Genomic DNA, 26024 nt, shown 5'->3' on the forward strand with positions numbered 1-26024 from the left:
CTGCCCGTGCCGGGAGCACAGAGCGGGAGGTGTCCCACTGCAGGGTCACACCACATCCTGGCTGCCCCGGGACACACCAGGCTGTACCAGCCTTCCATTCCTGTTTCTGCCAGGACCGCCCTCCCTGATGACCCCATGTTCTAGTCTCACATGGTGCTCCTGAGAAAGAGACTGGGGTCCAGAGCTGATAAAGCGTGAGCCATGTCCCTCAGCCCTGTGCAGAGCCCGGGCAACTGGGGTCCTCAGCACCCGGTAACCCAGCCTCTCGGCTCCGGCTGGAGCTCCACACGGGGTGCTCTTCATCCTGCTATCCCGGCTGCCCCAGCCTGTCCCAAGGACTCACCTGAGATCTACATCCAGCCCAGCGAGCAGCTGGGAGAAAACTTCAAAGTTGCCTTCCCCTTGAGGCTGCCGGGCCACACGGCTGTTCTCCAGAAGCATTGTCTGTGAGGGCCAGATGGGCAGTGTGATGCCGGGGTCCTTCTGCCGGGACTTGGTCCCCAAAGGCCCCATCAGAGTGCCCCACCCCCACACTCCCTGAGGCCTCACTGCGGGGGTGACCGCACCCCAGGGGTGACCGCACCCCAGGTTCAGAGCCCCACAGGCAATCAGTCAAGCTATGGAGTCCTCCAGCTTCTGTGAAAGGCAAGAGAGTCGCCCTCATCAAAGCCTGCCAGCCTGTACCCAAGGGTGCCGGCTGAACAGAGGCCGTCCTTCGTGGGTGCTGAGGAGCCAGCTCTCCACGAGCTGGGCTGTCACCAGGTGCTGCCCGGCCATCGCTTCTAACGCCCGATTTTGTTTTCTGTTCATCAGGAGTGTTGGGGAGGGGAGCCGGCCACACGTCTGGCACCCAGGCACAGGCTTCTGTGTGGATCTGTGACATTTCAACGTGCGCTTTTACGACCGGCCTGGATTCCGTTTGTACTGCAATGCGCCCTCACCCAGAGCCACACCCTGCTGGCTGCTTTCAACGTTCTGGGGGTGCCGAGCCTCATAGGACCCTTGTCCCTGAGGAGCTGCACACATTCAGACACATCCCAGGGTCCTGACTGGAGATGTGGGTGCAGGCGCCACACCTTAAGGAGCCCTTGCCCATCCGCGAGCCTCACCTGGAGCTGAGCGGCTGTGACTCGGCCCGTGGCATTGAAGTCCAAGGAGGTCACCATGGCAAAGCGGGTGGCCCTGCGGCTGTGGCCGGTGGACACAGAGCCGAAGGCCCGGAGGACAGTGAAGGCAGCCCGGAGCTTCTCCACTGTTGGGAGACAGAGGGGAGATGTCACTTGTGCCTCAAGTGGCCACCCTGGCCTGGAGTCCCAGAGCTGTGAGTAGGACAGAGACAATCTGAGTGCTAGGGTGTGGTGTCGGGGTCCTCCTAACTCCTTATTAACACCCGACAGCCAGCGGAGGGCCTGAGAGTCCTGGACTCTCCCCACGGGTATTCTGAGTACCTACAATGCCCTGCATGCTGTACCAGGCACCTGGAATCTCCCTGTGGTATTCTGAGTACCCACAATGCCCTGCCATGGCTATTCTCTAAGTACCCATAATGCCCTGCATGCTGTACCAGGCACCTGGAATCTCCCTGTGGTATTCTGAGTACCCACAATGCCCTGCCATGGCTATTCTCTGAGTACCCACAATGCCCTGCATGCTGTACCAGGCACCTGGAATCTCCCTATGATATTCTGAGTACCCACAATGCCCTGCCATGGCTATTCTCTGAGTACCCACAATGCCCTGCGTGCTGTACCAGGCACCTGGAATCTCCCTGTGGTATTCTGAGTACCCACAATGCCCTGCCATGGCTATTCTCTGAGTACCCACAATGCCCTGCATGCTGTACCAGGCACCTGGAATCTCCCTGTGGTATTCTGAGTACCCACAATGCCCTGCCATGGCTATTCTCTGAGTACCCACAATGCCCTGCATGCTGTACCAGGCACCTGGAATCTCCCTGTGGTATTCTGAGTACCCACAATGCCCTGCCATGGCTATTCTCTGAGTACCCACAATGTCCTGCGTGCTGTACTGGGCACCTTCACATACACAGCAGAACCAATCTGTGAGAGCGTCTGGGCCAGCCACACCCTCGTCCGCAGCCCAGTCAGCTAAGTGCTGAGCGCCCACAGAAGGGGGCAGCAGGCAGAGCACCTAAGAGAGGCCCAAGGGGGCCCTGTCCTGCGAGGTGTCACCTTCTTTCTGCCTCAGGTGGATCGTCCCTGGGGGTGGTGACAGTGTGTCCCTGGCACAGCTCTGAAACACTGACTGACTCGACAATTCATGGTGCTTGGAAAGCACCTGTAGGCTGCAATGGTGGCCGCACAGCCACTGCCTTCAGGGTGCAGCACTGTGTGGGTCCTGAGGGGGGCAATGCCTCCAGGGTGAGAAGACACCATTCTGGGAGGAAGTAAAAATGCTACTGTTCATCTAGTGTACACAGGCATGCACACACACACACACACACACACACACACATGCACGCACACACGTGCACACACGAGCTCACTGTATACTTTCTAGATAAACTCTGTGAGTGTGTGCACGCGTGTGCGTGCATGTATGTGTGCGCGTGTGTTCGTGTGTGTGTTCGTGTGTGTGTGTGTGTGTGTGTGTGTGTGTGTGTGTGTGTGTGTGGTTTAGCTCAGGCATTGAACTTTCATACCTGGGGCATGATGAGGCAAGACATGTCTATGATGGTTCCATGGGGACACTAAAAACATAATTGAGAACCCTGGCCTGGGGTGCAACCAATCTCATCTCTCCAACTCGCTTGCTCTGTGGCCTTGGGCAAGCTAGTTAACCTCTCTGACTCTCAAGGCCTTTACCTGTAAAATTCAGATAATAATAGCTACCGCCCAGTCCTGTTCAAAATCACAGAGCTCTTGTACTTAGAAGAGAGCTGGCACAGGGTCCCTGGAGGCCCCCACCCTGATGGCTGAGACTGCTCTCCTTATCATTATTGCTGCTGCTAACTGAAGGTCTTTAAGGCCCACCCACGCCTGCACCCCTCCAGCACACTACACCCCTCCAGCATGCTACACCCCTCCAGCACGCTTGTGTCTTTGCTTTTCATGTCCTCTAGACTACAGTAGGCCGCGGGCTGCTCAGGGACAGACATTCCCAGCAGGTGGCAGCCAATCTTCTGCTTCTGATTGTCCCAGCTGTGACGATGGCTGTAATAGCCACCAATGTCACAAGAGACATGTGCAATGTTACCCCGGCAGAGGCGTACGATGCTGCAGCAGCTTCCTGGGTCAGTAGCCAACACAGGGCCCTCACCTGTCTGTGCTGTGGATGGCAGCTGAACAGAAGTAAAGAAGAGCCACCCAGGCCACCCCCACAGGAGCCACCCAGGACCCCCCAATCCTCCCGCTCCCTATTCCCATCCACCTGTCACCTGGAAACCACCATACCTGACACCCTGCCGTCCACGCTGCCTGCCATGCCCACCAGGTGCTCCAGCACCTGCTCACAGCAGGTGGTCTTCCCAGCCCCACTCCGGCCCAGAGCCACGATGCTCTGGTCTCTCCTCTGGCTCAGCAGTGCCCAGTAGGCACGCTGGGCCAGGGACGTGACATGGGCGGGCAGGCCATCCTGGCGGCCTCGGAGTACCTGAAGGAAGAGGACAGGCATCAGCCCTCCCGCCAGCCTGCAGGGGTCATCCAGCGCGGGCTCACAGGGAGTCCTGGAGAACCTATGGGACCATCAACAGCTCCACCCAGGAGGGGTTCGCTGCACTTGCTAGCCAGATCATGGGGCAGGATTTGCCTGAAGTGAGGGAGCTGGGCAAACGGACACAATTGATGAGCAACATTGAGCATGGAAACAGGGGATGGCTATCGATTTGTGATGTGAGTCATGAAAACAAACTGAGCCATCCCCCTGGCCAAGAAACTAGTCACAAGCAGTCACCGCTGGATTCTGATGAAGATGTGGAGCAAGCAAGACCCTCAGACATTGTGGGTGGATGTTGTCACTGCAGAGTACAGGCTGGAGCGTCCCCCACAGAGATGTGAGCATTCGCCACTCAGCCCACACCACCATGCCAGGGACACATTCAAGAGAAAGGAAGGCGTGTTCTTACAGACCCTGACGTCACCGGTCACACTGAACAACGGCACAGCATCCCGGCCCTCAGCACCAGAGCATGCCCCAACAAGTGCGTGGAGACACCAGCTATCCCGGGCTTTGTACAGCATGTCCCAGGTCCCAGAAAACACCTCAAACTCAGGAAGACAGACACAGTGTGAATGAGTCACCAAGCTGACACCCTTGACGGCAAATGGAAGGAACAAACAGCTGGGAAAGCCTTGGATGCCAGCTCCTTCGGATATGGCAAAGGCCAGAAAGCAGATCTAAGGGTTCTGGGGGAACTTGGTGGGTTCAGACTGATCACAGAGAGCCCAGAGCCCTCTCCAGGTGATGGTTGTCCTGAAGGATGTGATGGAGGGCTGTGGCAGGCGCTGCACAATCGCAGGAAAGTGGATTGAACTAGGTACAAGTTGGGTTTCATCAAACCCAGTTTTAAAGAGACAAGGAGCTGGGTACAGAGACGCAAGCCTGTGATCACAGCTACTCAAGAGGCCAAGGCAGGAGGGCTGCAAATTCAAGGCCTGCCTGGGCTACAGAGGAACTCATAGCCAGCCTGCACAAGCCAGCGAGGCCATCCCAGGATTTTAAAACAGAGGTGTGACTCAATGTGACTCAACGGGACAGCACTTGCCTAGTATTCGAGAGACCCTGGGTTCCATCCCCAGTGCTCCTAGCCATAATGAGACAGACAGACAGACAGACACAGGCTGACACAGACACACACACACACTGCATTCTGGAGTACATAATTATTCCAAAGCCCCAGAATACCCGGAGGACAAGGACCAGAGAAAACATGACAGTGGCCCTGGAACCCAGAAGGGGGTGAGCAGCCTCCTCCATGCTGCCCAGGAGAAGGTGGCTAGTGAAGCCGCTTGGTTTTGTCATGTGACCCTGACAGAGTCTACATAGAAATATCCTTGGGGACAGGAGAGGCCGAGGAGGCCAAGGCATGTGGGAAACCTAGAAGGATGGAAGTCCAAGGCCCACAGGTCCTACAGTGATCACTGGGCCCAGCCTAGCCTTGTCCCCTCCCTGAGACTTGGAGGAACCGGGGCACATGCCCAGAAGGCCCTCCTCATAGCTCAGACCTCTAGCTGGTGGCTGTTTGGGGAACCGGGGCCGGAGTTGCCTCACCCTGCTTTGAGTATTTTATTCTAAACGGATAGACACCAGCACTCAGTAGGTTCTTAAATCAGGAGCCATGGGACAAGGCCTGCCCTACTGGACACAGTCTCAGCGCCTGGGAACTCCAGGTCATGAGCAAGCCCGCACTGTGTGGGGAACAGATGGTGTGGGACTTACACCCATGAGCACCCACAGGCCTACCTGTGACACCTTGGGCCTCCTGCAGAGTGCACGGCAGCCCCCGTCCAGGGACCCCCCTCCCGGCTGCATCGCCATGTCCACATGTGTCCTCACATCCACGGACACTTCAACAGGCTCCAACCCCGAGGGAGCCTCTCGCCATGTCCCGAAGCCACCTAGCCCAGATTCAAGCTGCCCCTAGTCCCGGGCCACTGCAGGCCTGTCCCCCAGCTGGTGGCTGTTTGGGGGACCAGAGGCTGACTGGGCCAACTTCCCATGAGACCTTGAGAGGCCAGAGGACCAGAGGAGGGAAGGAGTGAAGCCCAGGGCCCTCCACAGGGAGGCCTGGGCAGTGCCGCTCAGAGCTCCCCCTGTGCCTGTATTTTCGGGTGCTTTTGCCCAATTTATGACATCCAGTCTGAGAAGAGAGACCCAGGGTGGGCATCGCCGCATGGGACTCCAGTGAGCCAAGAGTGGCTTTGCAGCCCTGAGTGACAGCCGAGAGCCAAGGTTTGGGAGCAAGCATCATGGCCTTCCCAGGGCCCCGTCTCCACAAGGCGGGAACAGCACACAGAGGACGTGGCCAGATCTGGCTGCAGCCCAGGGTCTTGCACAACCTCAGTCGGCCCGTGTGATTCTGTCACCCACACCACCGTACCAGTCACACCCGGGACCTGTGACACCTGCCTCTCGCCCACTGGCTTCTTCGGGTCCCACCCTTATCCACGTGTGTCCAGTCCACTCTGGCCACCGTGGACTCTACCATCTGTGGCCTGTTTCTCCCCCTCAACGCCCTCAGGGTAGCAGGGTTGGTGCTCCTCAGAGCCCAACACCCACCAGCAAACTGCTTCCTGGGACAGGCCTGGGCTCGGAGGGCACGGGTGTGGTCCGGGCCTCTCCACCAGGTGGCGCCATGAGCCTTTGCTTTCATGCCGAATCCTGACCAAAAAAAAGGCCCTTTCCTCCACTTAACAGCTAATAAATGAATATCAGGATAAACGGGGCTCCTGTCTCACACGAATGTGGCTATGTGGGGATTTAGAGAGTCTAAGCATGTGTCAGGAGCTCAGAGGAGCCGCAGCCTGGCCTTTGGGGTCCTCTGCTTGCGTGTCTGTGAAATGGCTTTCCAGGTGGGTATCACAGCTAGTGTTTACAGCCACCTGGGCTTCGGACCAGAGTCCCAACTTTCCCCTCTAGGGAGCAGGGGGTCACATGGTCCTCAGTACCTGCCAAGTCCCAGATCCTCATCTTGAGCAGAGCTGAGGTTTTCCCGGGATGCTGGCACTCTGCCCCCCCCCCCCGCCACGCCCCAATGCCCAGGAAAGGAGTCTTCCACACGCCCCCTGCCGTGGTCCCACCTCACCTTCCCCGCAGAGGGCACTGTGGTCCTCTGAGGCTGCATGGCGATCAGATCAGGGCCGGAACGGGTGTGTGGCAGCTGAGCCCGATAGCGCTGTAGAAGCGTGTTCAGGACGCTTGACTCGTTAACGCTGACCAGAGAAGCCAGGTCCTCGGCCTGGTCCAGCTCAGAGGGGTTGGCCTGCAGACATCACACAGGATCTCATCTGGCTTCCTCATCCCCCACCCCATGCACACCACCATGCATGCACAGACATGTATGTTAGGGACGCCTGTACAAACACACCTGCATGCATATTTGTGCCCACACAAGACACGGTGTGGCCTTGTCATTTCAAAGCCTCGTGACAAAGGCCAGCACACAGGCAAGGAAGTGACAGCCCCTCCCCTTGCCCTGCCTATCTCCTTTGCTTTTGGCCCCCTTCCTGGATGCACTGCCCGGGGAGGCCGATGTCTCCAAGACAGACCAAGGAAAGCCCTGAGCTCATCATGCAGTGGCTTCGGATGGGCACATGTCCCTTGCTATTATCTGCTTTCCTAGGTCTCAGAGAGGAGTGTCAGACATGCCCTGTGACACCCAGGGGTGGAAGCCAATGGCCAACTATCTCCTTCACCAAGCCTGCCTCGAAGATATGCATAATCTCCTACGAGAAAGTTTGATCCCCAAAGTACAGGCCATTGGAACCTATGCTACAATAGCAAGCTGCCCGTTTAACTGAGTTCCCTGGCATCCAGGTTGAAAAGGGAAGCATGTCTGTAGAATGATTTACACAAAATGAAGAGTCGTCGTGGGTTGCCTGGGTCAGCCAGAACTACAGTGGCAGGCTGACAAGCCTGTCTTCACAGAGAGTCGAGAGGACACAGTGAGTGACCCGTCATGGAATACCACCGGCAGAGCCATGACTCCCATGGTTATCCCACAACCCCTCTAGACACCTGCAGGCAGGGTCAGGGGAGCCCGTTGCAGGGTGCGGATGGAAGGTACAGAGCCGTGATGGGAGGGAATGGTGACTCACTCGGTGAACCTGCTCCTCATCCACCTCTGTGACAGTCTTGTCTGCATCGATACAGAGACGCACCCTTCCGGGCGGCAGGTCGGCCGTCCCCTCGTCTGGTTTGAGCACTGTTGCTGTGTGGGCAACCAAAGACAGGTGGAAAAGAGGAGGGAACAGAGGGGGGGAAGGGGAGGGGAGGGGAAAGAAGGGAAGGGAAGAGGAGGGGAGGGCAGGGGAGGGGAGGGAAAGGTCCCTGAGTCAGGCCAAGGAGTTGAGGACAGAACTTGGGACAGGCTCAAAGGTTCTGTTGGGTTCTGTCTGCATAAAGGGCCTCAGCTGTGACCCCCTAAGCTAGCGGTTCTCATGTGGGTTGCAAACTCTTGGGGGGGGTGGTCGAACGACCCTTTCACAGGGGTCACCTGAGGGTCACAGCATTAGGAAGGTTGGGAACCACTGCACTGAGCCCTTTAGGGACAAAGGCTGAGTCTGACTTATGGGGCGGAGCACTGAGCAGGCCCCTCAGAGGGTGGTGCCCACTGACCCGCCCCACACCTAGGTCAGGACAGGACAATCGCCCTTGCAGCTCCGTGACAGTACAAATGGGTCCCTCTTCTCCGGAACACAGAATGTCTTAGAGTGCAGCCTCCAGCCTCAGCTGGTCAACAAGCATGGGCTTGGGAGTGGGGGGTCTCTCTGCCCACTGGCTCTGGACCCTGGTCCTGGCAGCGTTTTGGAATCCATGCCATGGGCTGCCTTTCCATTCCCAAGGCTCTGGTGCCTTGGAACGCCACACTCTCACCTCGGCATCTCCTCCTCTACCTCCTTGCCCCGAGAGTGAAATAAAACTGGCTGAGAACTGATGGCAGGAGAGACGTGAGAAGAACAGAGTGGGGACCCGCCCCCGCCCCCCCAGACCCCAGGCAGGGCAGAATCCACTTACCGAGAGTGAACCCATCCTTCTGCACCAGCCACACTTTCTGTGCCTCGTACCAACTCTCCTCCAGAGCCTGGGAGCAAAGAGAGCGCCACTTAACCGGCAACCATCACCAGCCCCGGGCTTGGTGTGGGGACCCCAAACCGGGGGCTTCTCACGGAGCTGCCAGAGATCGCAACCTTCTAACGGAACCTCGGGCATGGGGTCTTAGAGAATTGTGGCTAGTAGTAGCACTAGTAGCATTGGGGGGTGTGGGGACCACGGGAGAAGTCTGGCCCAGGCATAGGCTACTTGGAGCCTAGGGGCCTCACTTTTCAGAGAAGAGCTCTCCTGGCCTCCTGACATGCTGGGCTCTGGCAAGCCCTCTGCCCACCCTGTGGCCTCCCCTAGGGCATGTCCTTCTCATTCTTCATGCTCCACAGTCCACGACCCATCACCTGGTCAGAGTCTCCACTCTGGCCCCGACGGCCTGGGTCCTGCAGGCCCGGCTCCTCCTCCACAGGCTTCTGCATAGAAGGCTTTTCCACTCGGATCTCGGGGGCAGGCGCTGCATGACCTTCTGCCTGAGGCTCCACAATGTCCACATCTTCCTCTGCGCGCACACAGGCCTCCTCGGCTCCCTGCATCCTGCTTTCTGGCTGGTCCTCCTTCCTTGCAGCGTCTGCCAATGTCTCTTCTGTAGCTGGGGCCTCGCGGCTTTCCTCAGGAGTCTCAGCCGCTGCCCCAGGCTGCTCCTGGTGTTTCTCTGGTATCACCGGCTTCTTCTGGGGTTTCCCTGCCTTTTCCTTCCTCCCTGGAGCCTCCTGCTGCTGCCCCCTGGGCTCTGCTGTGCCTTGGAGGTCACCCATCTTCTCGTCCCTACGTCGAGGTTCAGTCTCTCTGTTCTTACTCTGAGGACTGCCCCACTTGCTCCTTGGGCCCAGGGGACCTCCCCACTTCCTCGTGGGGACTGGGGGCTCCATGGGTCTCACTTCAGCGCCTGCATCCTTGGGTGCACCCCCCTTTTCCATCTTCTTTGGAGGACCCCCTCCTTCTTTCTCTGCTGTCCCCTCTTGTCCCTGGTTTCCTGCCCCCTGGGCTGGGGACCCCGTCCCCTGCCCCTCCATGCTCTGGGACTCACATTCTTTTTGCCCTTTGGTCTGGGGGTCCCGGCTCCCCTTTCCCTCTGTGCCCTGACACTTCCCACCTTTTGTGCCCTGGCCTGTGTCTCCGTCACCCCTAGTCCTGGTCTTCTCTGGTACGGGTGCCCGGGGGCCACAGGGAGTCCCCGTGGTTGTCTCCTTCTTTGCCCCTCCAGGGTCCGTGTCTGGAGCTGGGGTCTTGTCCATGGGGGTGTCACGAGGTTGAGTCTTCTGCTCTGGCTTGGCCAGCTCTGGATCTAGCTTGGCCACCATCAGCAGCACATCACCCCTCCTCACGCCCCTCTTGAAGGGCAGTGTCCTTTTGGCTGGTGTTCCTGGGGGACCTGACTCCTGCGGCCGCTCCCCAACAGTGCTAGTCACAGACACAGCGGCAGCATTCTTGTCATCAGCCCCTGGGGGCTCCTTGCCTGGAATGTCTGCACTCTTCATGGTGGCTGATGGGCTGTCCTGGGAAGTCTGCCGGCTTCCAGGCTTGGGGACATGGTTGGTCTTGTTGGCTTGGTTAGTGGGAACTTCTGGGGTCTAGGAAAGAGACCATGGTGTATTTAGCTGCCGGATGACTCATCAGAGGCCATTCATTCCCAGGTTCACCCACCCAAAGATGCCCAAACCCTTCTGACAAGGCAGAATCTGTGCTTGGCAGTGAACTTCAGCCTAGACAGAGGCTGAGGACCAACAGAATCATGGGAAGGAAGGTGGGCTTGTGAGTCCAGCAGAACCAAGTTCAACTCCACCTCTGCCTCTCTCCACTGTGTGTCATTGGGTAAACTCCCTCCCTTCTCAGACAATTAATTTTTTAAAAAATTTATTTATTTATTATGTATACAATGTTCTGCCTGCATGTGTCCCAGCAGGCCAGAAGAGGGCACCAGATCTCATTACAGATGCTTGTGAGCCACCATGTGGTTGCTGGGAATTGAACTCAGGACCTCTGGAAGAGCAGTTGGTGCTCTTAACCACTGAGCCATCTCTCCAGCCCCGAGCCAATTTCTTATCAATAACGTGAGGATCATAAAGACCTGCCTTCCAGGGTGGGTGTTAGGACTGGTGGTGGTCCAGCACACAGTCAGTCCTCGGGAGCTGTTGGGATACAGCAGTTGTTATTTCTATAGCAACGTCTTGATGAGATCATCGGTAGGGGACATGTTCTCATCGTAGCCCTGATGCTGGGCAGCTGTGGCCCATTGTCTATCTTCTGTGAGCTTTGGTTGCCCCCCTCCGCCACCCCCCCACCCCCTACCCCCACAAGCATGCTGTTTAGATGGTTGCAGGGTGACCCTGGAAAGGCCTTCTGGAATCTCAGAGCGGGGAAACAGGAGGCAGCGCCCACTCCAGCCATCCTGGGTTCTCACACCCGCTGTCCACTCCATCCAACCTCCCACCCATCCCTCACCCATCAGCTATTTGTCATTTTATAACCGATCAGGACGTGGACGGCCACCCCAAGTCTTCAGGAAGTTCACCAACGCACACTCAGTGAGGTTCTTCCAATCCTCTTCAGGGTCAGTTTGTCTCCACTCACCCTACATTCTGGCCACACTGGATACCTTCTTGTCCCTGGCCCGCCCACCCCTTCCCTGCACCCTCAGGCTTGCTCATGATGATCCTGATGCCCAGCAGGCATGCCCTTTCTCCTCTCTCCCTGTCTGTTCTGTTTCCTGTACCTCACCCGCATGACCTGCTCCCCCCGCCCCCACCTGGGCAGCTCCAGAGACGGGGCTTTGCATGGCCTGGCTCTGTCTCTTTCTGGTCTTGTGACCTTGGGGAAAGTGTCTTGCCCTCTCTGGGCCTCAGTCTCCACCTCTGATAAATGGGTATGACTCCCATCCCCACTTGCGCACTGAGTTTTAAACAGGGCCATGAGCACGAAGCGAGCATTGTTTGATGATAGAGAGGAACATTCTTCATGACCAATTCCCTATCCACCGGATGGGCCGTGGCCACTGTGTGTGCTTTAAGTCAGGCAGGGGCAGGCACAGGGCCCGGCTATCCTGTCATTCTCTTCCATGAGACCCCACAGCTGCTGTTAGGTGCTCGTGAGTGGCTTGCAGACACAGAGAACCCTCTGTCACTAGACAGGTGCAAGCATGTGTGGCGGGTGTAAGCACATGCAGCATAGATGAACTGAGGAGGCGCCCAGGATGGCTCTCTGGACTCAGGCCTGGTTTTGTAATCCCGGATCCTCCCAGCCCAATCCTGACATCACTCTCTTCACCTCAAGAGGGCACTCTAGAGGCACCAGGATCTCGAGCCCTGTCTGCCAAACACAGGGGTACTCCCAAGGGGCACTGTACTCCAAGCCCTGCCTCCCGGTGTCCAGCCTTGGGATCCTGACCAGACTTTGGGAGTCCCTGGATATGGATAGTGGGGAGGTGACACTGGCCCTTCCATGGGCTGGTTTTGGCTGACGATGCCCATGGGTACCGTTCGGAACAATGAAAGTTCTGTGGTGTACACGCCACCAATCAGAAGGAAGAGCATATGGAGGCAGCGCCCAGGCTCTCCAACCTGGCTGGGATTAACCCTTTACTTATTGAGTGACGGGATGTTCCAAGAGACTTGGGAGAAGCTGAGAGACCTGAAGTCAGAGGTCACTAGGGCATGGGACCGCCGGGAAGGTGCTGATGCTTTGGCCTCAGGCTATCCCAATAAGTGCTAGACCTGCATCTTTTCTGCTTTAATGAACCAACTGAGCCAGGCTCGATGGCCAGCCCCAGAACCATGACTACTCAGGAGGCTGACGCGGGAGAAGCTCCAGGCCTGCCTGGGACAAGGAGCAAGATCAAGGTCCAAGAGCTACTCAGGGTACAGAGCTGAGAGGCGGTGGCTGCTTCAGGGGACTCCTAATAAAACGTGGGATCGGATGAGTGCTGTGTGGTTTCAAGAAAAGCAAGCGTGGGTGATTCAGGGCGAGTACAGCAATGGGAGCACCTGCAGGGGTGGGCAATTGGAGATGGGTTTCTCAGCTTACAGAGGAGTTCATTTGTCGAGGGAAAACAGTGGGACAGCAGGACCAAAGATGGAATGACTGACTCGGGACAGGAGGGAGGGCACCCAGTGCCGCCACCTCCCCACCCGCACCCCACTCCCCCATCCTCCCCCCCCCCCCCCGGCACACACGCACACACACACACCACCACCACCACTACCACCACCACCACTACCACCTACTTCTTCTGGGGGGGCGAGTGCTGCCTCTTTCCTCCGTCTGGCCTCTTTGGACTCTTTCTCTGTCTCTCGAACCAGCTGCTTGATGAAGCCCCCAGGGATGACGGAGAACAGGGGAGGTGGGGAGGACGGAGGGGGGCTCTTGTCCTCTTCTCGAATCTGTGTGTGGAGAGGGCAGAGAGTGAGTCTGCGCGGCCAGGGCCCCCTCCAGACAGTCTGTGATACGGCCCCGGGGGTTGCCTAGGGGACAGCATGGGAGGTAAGTAGCAGGGCTCTGAGGGACCCCAGGAGGCCGAGACAGCATGGGGAGAGAGGATGGATGGGCCCGTGACAGCTGCAGCTAGGTGGCCTGGAGAATCTCCTCCTGAGAGGAACTCAAACCTTCAAAGCCACAGGGGTTGCTTCCTGCCCTCAAAGCAGCATTTGGGATGTCAAGAGGGGTGGGTCACACACTAGACTCCCGGGCTCTAGTGCTCCTGGCCCCGAGGGGGCACTGGAGAAATTCTGGGAGGCGATGCCCTTCCCACCTAACACAGGGATACTCCCAGGGTGCACTGCACTCTAAGCTTGCTTCTGGGGTACTTCCCAGCTGCTTGAAGAAGCCTCCTGGGGACTTGGATTAAGGTAATAGATTATTCCTGTGTGCCAGGACCACAGGAGGTGGGGAAGACCCTTAGCCAGGGCCTAGGCACCTGGCTTTTCCTATCTGTGTCTGAAGATCTAACCAACAATGGACCAAAAAATAAAAATAAAAATGTTTGAGAGAAAAATAAAAACATCTATACAAAGGGAAAAAAAGGGGTGGGAGAGAAGGGGGTAGGGAGGAGAAGAGAAGGGTGGGGAAGAGAGGAGAAGGGGGCACAGAGACAAAGGAGCCCTCCGGGCATCCTTTAAAAAGTATAAATGGGAAGAAATGGGTGACCAGAGTAAGAGCCCTTTTCCAGGTCTCAGCAGAGAAGATCCACAGAAACCCCCCAGCATTAGGCTGGCAGCCAATGGCCCACCTCTGCTCCCCTCTCCTCCCACCCACCCCAGTGCTCATCCGGCCGCCGTGGCGTGGAGATAGGGAGGCTGTGCCACTGTCACCCCAGCCTCCTGCTAAGGAATGAGACGGGGCAAGGCAGGTGCCAGGTGTGGAGGCGTCATCAGGCCGGCTGTCACTCTGCCTGAGGCGGGAAGGTGTCATCTGGGCCACCCAGGCCATGACCCATCAAGCCAGGGTGGAGTCCGGCCCTGTGGACACAGCCCCCCCAACACCACTTTCCTTCTGCTCCCACAGGGCGAGGCGTGACGATATGGCCATGACGGCAGAGCAGCCTGGACTGCAGGTGACGAGATGAGGTTGCACTCCTGAGGCTGGCACGGAGTGAAGCTTCACAGGCTCCTGGAGAGTGTGGGACGAGTGGACACAGGCCTGACACGCTGACACAGAGAGGGGAGAAGAGAGACTGGTTAGAACCAGCTCGGCTCTGCTCCCACCACTGCCGGCACCACACAGGGAATGAACAACATTGTCCCATCCTCTCCTAGGACAGCCATCCATTCCCATGAGAGAGTGCCCAGCAGTGAGGCTGCCAGCTACACAGCGGACAGTATGTGAGATTCTCTTCCTCTGGACTCCACACCGTAGCTTCATATGGAGGGAGACACACACATGGTTTTGTGTGCGTGTGGCTCCCAAGCATTTCCACAGAGACCATGCCTGCCTAAGCAGCATGGTGAACGAGTTCCAGAAGAGACAACTTAGCTCAGGGTGGTGGAGAGGAGAGGAGTTGCGGCTGGTACAAAGGAACTTTCTGGAAGGCATGGACTATCCCATATCCTGACCCAAGTGAGTTACACATGAACTCCATCTCACAGAACCATTAAGATGGTCATTTGCATCAAAATCCCAGCACAATTTCTTCATAGACATTGAAAAAAAAAGTCAATCTTCAGCTTCATATTGGGACACGGACACACACACACACACACACACACACACACACACACACACCAGGATAGCTAAAACAATCCTAAATAATAAAAGAACTGCTGGGGGGCATCACCATCCCCGACCTCAAATGTTACTACAGAACTATAGTAATGAAAACAGCAAGATATTGGCATAAAGCAGACATGTTCATCTGTGGAATCAAATGGAAGATTCAGACATAGGTCCACACACTTACGTATACCTGATTTTTCATAAAGAATAAAAAAAAATACACACTGGGAAAAAAGACAGCATCTTCAGGAAACGCTGGTCAAACTGGATGGCTGCTTACGGAAGGATGCGGATAGATCCATACCTATCACCCTGCACAAAACTCTGCTCCAAATGGATCAAAGACCTCAGCATAGAACCAGATACACTGAACCTGATACAGGAGAGAGTGGGGAATAGCCTTGAACTCATTGGCACAGGAGACGACTTTCTGATCAGAACATCATTAGCACAGACACTAGATCAACAATTAATAAATGCGGCCTCCTGAAAATGAAAGCTTCTATATGGCAAAGACGTGATCATCCAGACAAAGCAGCAGGCTACAGAATGAGAAATTTTTTTTTAAACAACTAGACACCCAAGAGAGTGCTAATACTCAAAACATATAAAGAATTTTTTTAAAAAAAAAAGATATGAGTAAAACAAATAACTCAATTAAAAATGAGATGTAGAACTAATCAGAATTCTCAAAAGAGGGAACCCAAATGGCCGAGAACTTAAATGTTCAACATCCTTAGTCATCAAGGAAACACAAATCAAAACCACTTTGAGATTTCATCTTACACCTGTCAGAATGGCCACGATTGATAAAACAGATGAGCAAATGCTGGTGAGGATGTGGGGGAGGGGCACCCTTATTCATTGCTGGTGGGAGTGCAAACTGGTACAGCCACTGTGTAAATCAGTGTGACAGTTCCTCAGGAAGCTGGGAATACGTCTACCTCAGGATCTAGCTCTCCCACTCTTGGCCATAACCCAGAGGACTCTGCATCCTACTACAGAGACACTTGTTCATCCATGTCCATTGCTGCTCTATTCATAACAGCCAGAAATCGGAAACAGCCCAGATGTCCATCAACTGATGAACGGATAAATGGAAAATGTACATTTACATAATGGAATGGTATTCAGCTGATAAGAAAACGGAACTATGAAAATTTGAAGCAAATGAATGGATCTAGAAACAATCATCCCAAGTGAGGTAATACAGATCCAAAAAGGCAAACATGGTGTGTTTCCTCTCATATGTGGAAGCTGGCTTTTAAGCCTTCAATATGCCTGCTACAATCTCCCCGCCCCCCCCAAAAAAAAACCCCACAGAGGTTGGATACCTAGTAAGGGTCGGGGGAGGAGAGGGCATCCCAAGGAAGGGGAAATAGAACACAGTGTTCTGGAGGGAAAAGGGGGGAGTCTAGAACAGGGGGATTAAATGCGGGGGGAGGGGGAGCAGGGTAAAAGAGGGGATATGGGGAGGGGCAGCGAACACTAATGGCCTTTTGAGAATCCATATGGGAGCCTGCTACTGTAAAAAAAAAAAAAAAAAAACTAAAATATATATGTATATGAAAAGAATCTAAATGGAGCCCCAACCATATGCTACCAAGTCAAACCACCCTTGCCAGGAATGGGTTACATCTTGTGGAGTTGTTGGCCAAACGGGCCCCAGGGAAACCTCCAAACATCCCAGGCTATTGCTGAACCTATTGTTGCTCTCCAGGACTTGGTCAGACGCTGTTGCTGATGTCAACACTGACGTCCTCAAACACAGAGACATCACACTGGTGCCTAGCTAGAAGCTTCACTCCTACCGACCAGAGGTCACGGTGCTGGAAGGGACTCTGCACCCTACTGGAGAAGGGTACTCATCAACACAACCCAGCCATAAACCCTGAGACCTCTAGTAGTGGTCTGCCTGTAAGATACACTGGTGTAATAGTGGTGCAAATGTGACCGGAGAAACCAACCACATTTTTGCTGGATTTCAGACCCGCTCCACGAAATGGAACTCGTAGCTGACACTGCTAAAGTAGCCTGAGACTAAATAGGCCATGGGCCTGGGGGTGAAACCTTAGTTCTGTTACCCCGATAAATGAGCATAAGCATGAAATGACTCCTAATGACATTCTGTTACACCCAGAGCTCGGTGTCTTGCTCAGCCATCATCAGAGAAGCTTCTTCTTAAAGTAGATGGGAACTAACACAGAGAGACCCACGACTGGACAATGTGCAGAGAGCGAGAGACTTTGGAGAGCTCAGTGCTACATGGGACAACGTCTCCATCCAACCCCTCGGGGCTCAGGGACCCGTGTGGAAGGGGAAAGGGAAAAATGGCCAGAGCCAGCGGTGATGGATGTCACCAATGACATGGAGGAGCAGCGTCTTCCAGATAAATTTATTAGAGTACACAATATTTTGGGGAATACAATACCACCAAATTTCTTCTCTTTTTGTCTAAAATTGAAAAATCTTATAACTAATACAAGAAAAACTATCCAATAAGTATATACAATATATACAGCCAAAAATTACATTAATGATGTCTAGTCCATTAACATTTGACAGATTCAGATAAAAACTCCATTATATATATTAACAATGTCCAGTCCAGTAACATCTGACAAACTCAGACCAAAAAATTTTCATTACTTATCTTATTTAAAACAAGTAGTTCCTTTTTAAAAGTAGATTCCATAATCTCCCTTTTTATCTTATCATATCCATATTCTCTTTTTTCTTTTCATAATACATTCAGTAGTCTACCTTTTGTCATTTTTATATCTTCCCCTTTTTCTTCAGTGTAGATTTAATGATCTACCTATTTATCCTATTATTTCTTTACCTTTTTTCTCAGAGTCGATTCAATGATCTATCTCATATCTTATTCTCTTTTTCTTTTTGCTTTCTAGGGGTGAAGATATCTTTAGGGAATCTTGAAAAGAAAATTTTGGGGTTAATTGTCAAGTCCTATATCATTTGTCCAGTCTCTGCATAATAGGAAAGTTCAGGGCTTGTTTCAAGTCTTTGTTCAAGTAGTCTTCCAGACACAACAGGATGATGGCACATGAACTCACAGAAATGGTGAAGGCACAGCAGGGTCCCCACACTGAGATGGGGAAGAGGACACGGGCTCCCACCCCTAACCAAGAAGCTCTTTGTACTCAACACCCACCGACAAAGGAAGACTCAGTTTTCTCCAATGGAGTCTCTTTGAGCACATCAACCAGTCTCCAGGGCAGGCCCTGTGCCCAGGAATAGTTGGCCAAGACAAAAGGAACTCAGGGCTATTTTTGTTGACTTGCTTCATTCTGCTTTGACTGGCATTTTTTTTTTATTGGTCTTTTCCTTGTTTGTTTTGATTTGGGGAGTTTTGGAGGGGGTTAATTTGTTATTGTTGTTTCTTGTTTGTTTTGTTTTCTTATTTTTCAGAGAGAGAGAGAACATAAAGGTGGGTGGGATGGGAGGTAGGGAGATCTGGGAGGAGTTCAGAGAGGGGATATACGATCAAAATACATGAAAAACTTTTCATTAAAAAAAAATAAAAGACGGGGCATTTGGCTGTAGGTAAATCAGACCTCAGCTAAGATGGTGGGAATGTACAGGTGCTGTGGAGATCAGTGTGCAGGGTCCTCTAAACCCTGAAAATGAACGGCCACACCAGCCAGCCACGTCTCCTAGAACTGTGTCTGCAGGGCTTACATCCACAGATCAGAGAGACTCTTGCCTTCAGGTTTACTGCTGCAGGGGCCCCAGAAGCCCACCAGGGGAGGGACGGGTAAAGAAATGTGGTCCATATGCACAGGGCCGTTTCATGCCGCCTTGCAGAAGGACAGGATTATGTCGTTTGCAGGAGAAAGGACACATCTGGACATCAGCGCGTCGTACAAGGCTGGGAAAGAGACAGCTCGGATTTGCTCTCATTTCCGGATCCGATACTTTCTATTGATATGGAAGATCATGCGTGTGTGTATAGGATTTGAAAGTGGAAGGAAGACCAGAGGTGCGTGCTCATGTGTGTGGACATGCATCCTAGAGATTTTTCGTTGTTTTGTCCTATTTTTTTTTCTGTTTCCTTTTTTTTTTTTTTTTTAATTTTTCACTTACGCCAGGACTCAATATCTCTTCTTTTCTCAGCTCTGTAAGTTAGGAAAATTTGTTCAGAGTGTTGTGTTGTACAATAATTTAAAAAGCAAAGAGGAGGACAAATCTTTCTCTCTCTCTCTCTCTCTCTCTCTCTCTCTCTCTCTCTCTCTCACACACACACACACACACACACACACACACACACACACACACACCAAAGCCTTCTTGGTTTATGGCTTCCTACACAGGCATCTGCAACCCACAGCCATGGGCACTGCAGAACCCTGGGACCCCAGTCTCCCCTCGCATCTCTTTCTGACTCAGCCCCCAGCGATGCCTGGTGAGGGGTCTGACCTCGTTCTCAGAGAGCCTGGCCCCAGACCTCGGCAGCTGCCGCACACAGGGCTTGGGTGCAGGGAGCTGGCTGCCCACCAGTCACCAGGGAGTCTCTGGCTGGGCTCCCAGCTCCCTCCATAGCTGGGCACGGCAGAGACTCAAGTTTCAAGGAGCTAAGAAGGGACATTCGGGCTTGATGAGACCACATGCCAGAAGGCAGGCTGGGAAATGACCACGTGCAGGTGGCCGGAGCAGCCCGGTCTTTGCCTACGGAAAAATCTCCACGGTGTGAGCTCAGGGTGCGGCTAGCAGGAGGCCACCCCCTTCCCCACACTGGGTCCCTTGGGAGACACTGGAGAGTGTCCCGGTGACTCACAGGCTCCGAACTCAGGAGCTGAGCCCAGGGTATGAATAGGTCTGATGTGACACTGGCTGTCCTGGCCATGGTGCCCTCTCCAGCTCTGGCCAGGGCCCTGAGATGAAATCACTCTCCCTCCGGAGGCTCAAGGAACACTGGCTTCGACAGCTCCCCCCCAGGTCTCAGCTGGTGTCCCTGTGCCCAGCCCCCGACGCCACCCGCAGGCTCTGGGCCAGCTGACTGGGTCCCACTGACTGGGACCAGGAGTTAATTGTGCTGCAAGGACGCCTTAATCTACACGGTGTTCCCATGTCACCGTCCCTTCCAGGCCTGACCCACACACGCAGTCAGATGCCAATTTAAGCAGCTCCCAAGATGCTGACTCTGGAATCCTGTGCCCTCTCCAGACGCCTCTGTGGGGGAGGGCTGGTGAGAGGAGCCCGATCCCCAGATCTGTAAGTGGACTGGAACATTTTCCACGCTCAGGCAGGACCTGAAGGGCCCACCATGGCCCCACTGCGCTTCCCCCACCGCCCAGAGTGTCCAGTCTCCACAATGTCGCCACTGAGTTTATCTGCCTCCTAGAATAAATGCCCAAGTCCTCCTGGGGACCAAAGAGTCCCTCCTGACCACCTGCCTAACAGCGCCTCCCCACAAGGCAGTTAAACTAAGCCCTGGGTATACCCTCCAGGCACGTTCGCACCTCAGGTCCTTTGCAATGCTGTTCCACCTGCCTCAAACACTGTTCCACCTACACACCTTACACCATCACTCCCCTGAGATCTCAGCTGAGAGTCACATTCTCAATGGAGTAACCTCACCCCATTCTGCCTCCTTGTGACGTGGTTCCTTCCTCTCCACGAGTGACGAATGTTTGTTGAATGAATGACAGAAGGAAGAAGGTGCAGAGAAGGGACATGGGCTGAGCCCCTGACAGGACCCTTGATGTCCCATTCACAGGGGGACTGCACGTTATCCTGGCCACTGCTCACACCCTAGGAGACCTGGGAGGCTCTCAGAGCCTGTGAGTCCCTCCCTGTAAAGCGGGAGGAGCCACATTGAAAACAATCTGGTTTGTCACTCAAACCCAGGAGATTCAGGGGCCACAGCCATCTCCTCCCACAGTTAAAACTGACCGTGTGCCTGGCCCCTGAGGTCCTCACCATGAAGCTGCCCCAACCCTGCTGCATCTGAAATGGAATGACATTAAAATCTGAGCCAGTGCCGATGACTGGAGTCACTCCCCAACAGGGCTGACAGCTAGCTGCACAGAGAAGGTGAGGCCCTTGCCTGAGGTCACCCAGCAAAAGTCTGAGGAAAATCCTGCCCCAAGCACGTCCAGCTCTGCCCACTCATGCTGTCCCCTACCACAGTCCACTCCAGTAAGGGGAAGGCCAACCCGGGGGTGCCTGATCGAGGCTGAGGTGCCCATGTCTAGAACCCCAAGAAGTTGGCCAAAGTCTATTGAGGGGAAGGCTGGGAGTGTCGGGGAGGGGTGCCTGTCAAATGGGACTGGAAGGAAGAGCTTGTGTCTGGGATCAGAGAGGTTGACTATGGGCACATGGTCACACAGCAGGGAACAGGGATGGCCTGGAAACCTATGGTCACCGAGCTCATATTCTGAACTCTCTGCCCTTCCTCCTCGTGGGAACAGCACAGCTTCAATGACATCACCTATGGAAGACATTACAATTAGTTTCCAGGGCCTGGGCCAGGTGTCTTAGGGAGTAACTCCAGCCTGGGATATCACCCACATCTGGTAAGGGAATAGGGAGCTCCAGGACCCAGCTAGGCAGTGGAGCGGGATCTGAACTCAGACGGCTCAATGGTCCCCAGAACTTGGCGGTCCCCCTACCCGTGGCCCACCTCTGCATGGCACATGTCAGCTTCCCCACAGCTATCCTGGTCCTGCCTCTTACTTGATCCTGAACTCCTCCGGGCCTCCTTCCTCCCGCACGCAGACAGAGGGTTCACCGTGTAAGCTCTTCTGCAGAACCAAGACCAGGTACCCTGCCACCCTGCTCCCTGAGGGTCTTACGGAAGCCAGGCACTCAGGAAATCAGGGACGCTGGGAGAATGGAAGCGCCCCCTTCGGCCCCCATCATGGTCTTTGCATCATGCAATGGCAGCCTCCCTTTTCTCTCCTAACGGGGCTGTGGGCTTGTGTGACTTGGGCCTTTGTGTTCCACCCTACAAAGGCCCGAGCCAGCTAGAGTCCCCCGGCCCAGTGGCAGGTGTCAAGGGGCATCTCCCCCTGCCCAGAGAGCGCGGATCCCTGCTGCCCTCCACCAAAGGCTCCTTCCTCAGGCCAGTAACTCTTCCTGCTTCTGTGGTCGTGAGATCGCGTCCTGGCTCACACTGGGTCCAGAAGACACGTGGGTGGTTACTCTTGTTAGCTCCCCAGTGCAGCGAGGTCCCTTGAGGGAAGGGCGGGCAGTTTGTCTCTGCTATGGGGTCAGGCAGGGAGCTTAGCATACAGCCAGACCCTGCCTTGTGCATACGCAAATGAGTGAGCCTGATTTTAAAGGTTTGGGGGATTTTTTTAGTTTGTTTTTGGCTTGTCTGTTTTTGTTGATTTTTTTGTTTTTGTTTTGTTTTTGTTTTTGTTGAGATGGGGGTCTTACTATGAACCTTGGCTGTCCCAGAACTCACTCTGTAGCCCAGGCTGGCCTCTAGCTCACAGAGATCCACCTGCCTCTGCCTCCCAAGTGGTGGGATCAAAAGTGTGTGCCACTGTGCCCTGCTTAAATGGAGCGTTTTAGATCAGGTAGTGAGTCGGAGGGTCAATAGGGCCTGTGAATGTCATTTTTTGACCTTGTCATGTCAGGATGCAGTTACTTCATATCCTGCTCCCATTTTGCTCATACAAACACCTACAGTGACCCACCTGCACCTTGCAAGGGCCCAGGCTGTGCAGCAACCCTACCCTGGGAAGAGCCCCCGATAGAGGACAGCCAGACAGGAAAGGGCTGTGGCTCCAGCATCCAAGTGGACCACGGGCTTGAGTCTGGGCAAAGACCATGCTGCTCGTGTGTAGGCTCAGCCCCCTAAGCAGCCCTTCCCATTTCCCCATCTCTCCACCCTCCATCTTCCCATCCTTCAGTCCCTTCCATCTCCCCATCCCTCCATCCCTCCATCTCCCTACCCCTCCATCTTCCCATCCTTCAGTCCCTTCCATCTCCCCATCCCTCCATCTCCCCATCCCTCTATCTCCCCATCCCTCCATCTCCCAATCCCTTCATCTCTCTATCTCCCCATCCCTCGGTCCCTTCCATCTCCCCATCCCTCTCTCTCTCCCCATCCATCCCTCCATCCCTCCATCTCCCCATCCCTCCATCCTTCCATCTCCCTGCCCCTCAGTCCCTTCCCCGTTCTGTTCTCTTCCCTCTGTACCCAGCCCCATGAGGCCCCAGCAAGGAAGGAAGCCCTGCACCCCCAGGGCTTCACTGGTCTTTACGCCCTTCACCCCAGCGCTCATGTCTTAGGGAGGCCCCTTTATTTACTAGTCTCTCCAAAATCCCACCGAATGCACCACTTCCCAGAAAGATTTGACTGTGATAGCCAGGGGCAAATTGGTTCCAATACCCAGACTGGCTCTGAAAAGTGGGACGTGGCCACTTAGAGAATTACACAGGAAGAACTCTGAGCTGAGCCCTACTTGGGGGCAAAAGAGATGATTAATGTCTGCCCTGGACAGGGGAGGAGTGGGTGGAGCACCTGTGTCTGTTGGCTAAGTGACCAAAGGAGACAGTTGTAGCTCATTCACTCTGCCCTCGGTTGTGGTTCTTTCATGGTGCAGGCTAGCTCACTCTGGCCGTGAGCCAAACCATGACGGAAAGGAATAAAACCCTCTTTTCATTAGAGGTAGGAAACCTCACAGCCAGGGATTTCCCTGTACCCACAGCAGTGCATTCTTACTCAGAACTGCAAAGGGTGCAGGGGATGAGCCAGGTGTGGTGATGCACACCTGGAATCCCAGATGTGGGGAGCTGAGGCAGAAGGCTCTGGAGTTCAAGGCTAGCCTGGGCTACATAGTGAGACCCCATTTCACAAACCCTTAAAAAGCACAGAGAAGGTGAGTGAAGATAAGGGTTAGAAAGTTGATGGAGAGATGATGGAATGCTGTGCTGGGTGGTGATGGAGGGGTGATGGCATGTTGTGCTGGGTGATGGAGGGGTGATGGCATGCTGTGCTTGGTGATGGAGAGGTGATGGCATGTTGTGCTGGGTGATGGAGGGGTGATGGCATGTTGTGCTGGGTGATGGAGGGGTGATGGCATGCTGTGCTGGGTGATGGAGGGGTGATGGCATGCTGTGCTGGGTGGTGATGGAGGGATGATGGCATGTTGTGCTGGGTGATGGAGGGGTGATGGCATGCTGTGCTGGGTGATGGAGGGGTGATGGCATGTTGTGCTGGGTGGTGATGGAGGGATGATGGCGTGTTGTGTTGGGTGGTGATGGAGAGTTGATACCATGCTGTGCTGGGTGTTGTGTATCCAGGAAGAGGAAATCTTGACAGAGAAAAATGCCTCCATCAAATTGGTCTGTAGGGAAGCCTGTGGGGGCATTTTCTTAACTAATGATTCACAGGGGAGGACCCAGCCCATTGAGCGTGGTGCCATCCCTGTGCTGGCGGCCCTGGGTTCTATAAGAAAGCAAGCTGAACAAGCCATGGGGAACAAGCCAGTAAACAGCACCCTTTCATGGCTTCTTCATCAGCTCCTGCCTCCAGGTTCCTGCCCCGACTTCCCTCAGTGATGAACTGTTACCTGGAAGTATAAAATGAAATAAACCATGTCATCTCCAAGTTGCTTTTGGTTGTGGTGTTTATCACAGTATAAGAATCCTTAAGGCAGATGGTGAGGGGGGATGTGGGCAGAGAAGGAAGGGGGAGAGAAGGGAGGGGGAGAGGGGAAGGGAGGGGGAGAGAAGGGAGGGGGAGAGGGGAAGGGAGGGGGAGAGGGGAAGGGAGGGGGAGAGAAGGGAGGGGGAGAGGGGAAGGGAGGGGGAGAGAAGGGAGGGGGAGAGGAGAAGGGAGGGGGAGAGAGGAGAAGGGAGGGGGAGAGGGGAAGGGAGGGGGAGAGGGGAAGGGAGGGGGAGAGAAGGGAGGGGGAGAGGGGAAGGGAGGGGGAGAGGGGAAGGGAGGGGGAGAGGGGAAGGGAGGGGGAGAGGGGAAGGGAGGGGGAGAGGGGAAGGGAGAGGACAAAAGTTGCTGAGGTAAGAAGCGGGGGGGAGTGGGGGGGGTCACAGGGATGAGGCTGGCAGAGGAAGAGACTGTTGTCATAGGGAAGAGGACCATGGGGAGGGAGAGTGACAGGAAAGAAATGTCCCACAGGAGGGGACTCATGGGTGAGAATGTCCCAGGTGAGGGAGGGTCACAGGAAGGGAATGTCACATAGGGAAGGGAAGGTCGTGGAAGAAGGGGTGTCATACGGAAAGTATCGGAAAGTATCGTGGGGAAGGGAGGGAGGGAGGGTCAGGGGAGGGAGGGTAACAGGGAAGGGAGGATCATGGGGAAGAAGGGTCATAGGAGAGGGAGGGTCACGGGGGGAGGGAGGGTCCCAAAGGAAAGGCAGCCAGAAGGCCTGACCACAGCTCAGAGCTGCTGCCCGGGTGCCCGCCTGTCACTGTAACGTCTTGGACGTCACACCTGGTTTCCTCCCTCTTAGCCAGCATCCCTCTTGGTCTCATCCATTGCCTGGGAGCTTACTCTGAAGCAAGAAGCCGGTGTCTTTCTTTGGAAAGAATGCTAAGAGGCCCTAAAGAGTCACGGCCCCTTATCCTGCTCTCGCCTCTATAGTCTGGGAAAGAGCAGGGGTCCCGATACCCGCAGAACCCATGTTCTGGTTTTCCAGGCCTGGGTTCCACACGTATGCTTCTTCTTCATGTGTTACAAAGCAGCCACACACCGATACCACCAGCACTGCTCTCTTGAGCAAGCCCCTTCCCCATGTGGCACACACATACACACACACAAACACGCGCGTGCGCACGCGCACACACACACACATGTGCGCACACACACATACATACACACACACATGCACATGCACACATACACACATACACACGCAGGCACACACATACACACATGCACATGCGTGCACACACACACACACACACACACACACACACACACGCACACATGCACGCACACCAGGTCTTCATCTGACACCTCTCACCACTCTTCAGAAGAAAGTGGCTGTGCCCATGTGAGCATCTCCCTGTACGCGAGGTGGGCCAGGGCCAAGCCTGTCCTTCCT

General features: G+C 54.7%; 1 protein-coding gene across 2 annotated transcripts in view; it reads right to left on the minus strand.

Moving 5' to 3' along the window:
• Myo18b (myosin XVIIIB) overlaps positions 1–26024 on the minus strand; it is a 214287-nt gene that overhangs the window by 183829 nt on the left and 4434 nt on the right. For both annotated transcript variants that reach the window (XM_076560972.1, XM_076560971.1), the window contains exons 2-10: positions 14263–14420; positions 13002–13157; positions 9126–10352; positions 8695–8761; positions 7776–7888; positions 6764–6940; positions 3414–3612; positions 1110–1252; positions 344–444 (exon numbers count right to left, since the gene is read on the minus strand). In XM_076560972.1, the coding sequence (XP_076417087.1) occupies positions 344–444; positions 1110–1252; positions 3414–3612; positions 6764–6940; positions 7776–7888; positions 8695–8761; positions 9126–10352; positions 13002–13157; positions 14263–14301 (2222 nt within the window). In that variant the 5' untranslated portion in view covers positions 14302–14420. The remainder of the gene's footprint in view (positions 1–343; positions 445–1109; positions 1253–3413; positions 3613–6763; positions 6941–7775; positions 7889–8694; positions 8762–9125; positions 10353–13001; positions 13158–14262; positions 14421–26024) is intronic.

Source organism: Peromyscus maniculatus, chromosome 23, assembly GCF_049852395.1.
Source record: "Peromyscus maniculatus bairdii isolate BWxNUB_F1_BW_parent chromosome 23, HU_Pman_BW_mat_3.1, whole genome shotgun sequence".
Classification (NCBI taxonomy): Eukaryota; Metazoa; Chordata; class Mammalia; order Rodentia; family Cricetidae; genus Peromyscus; species Peromyscus maniculatus.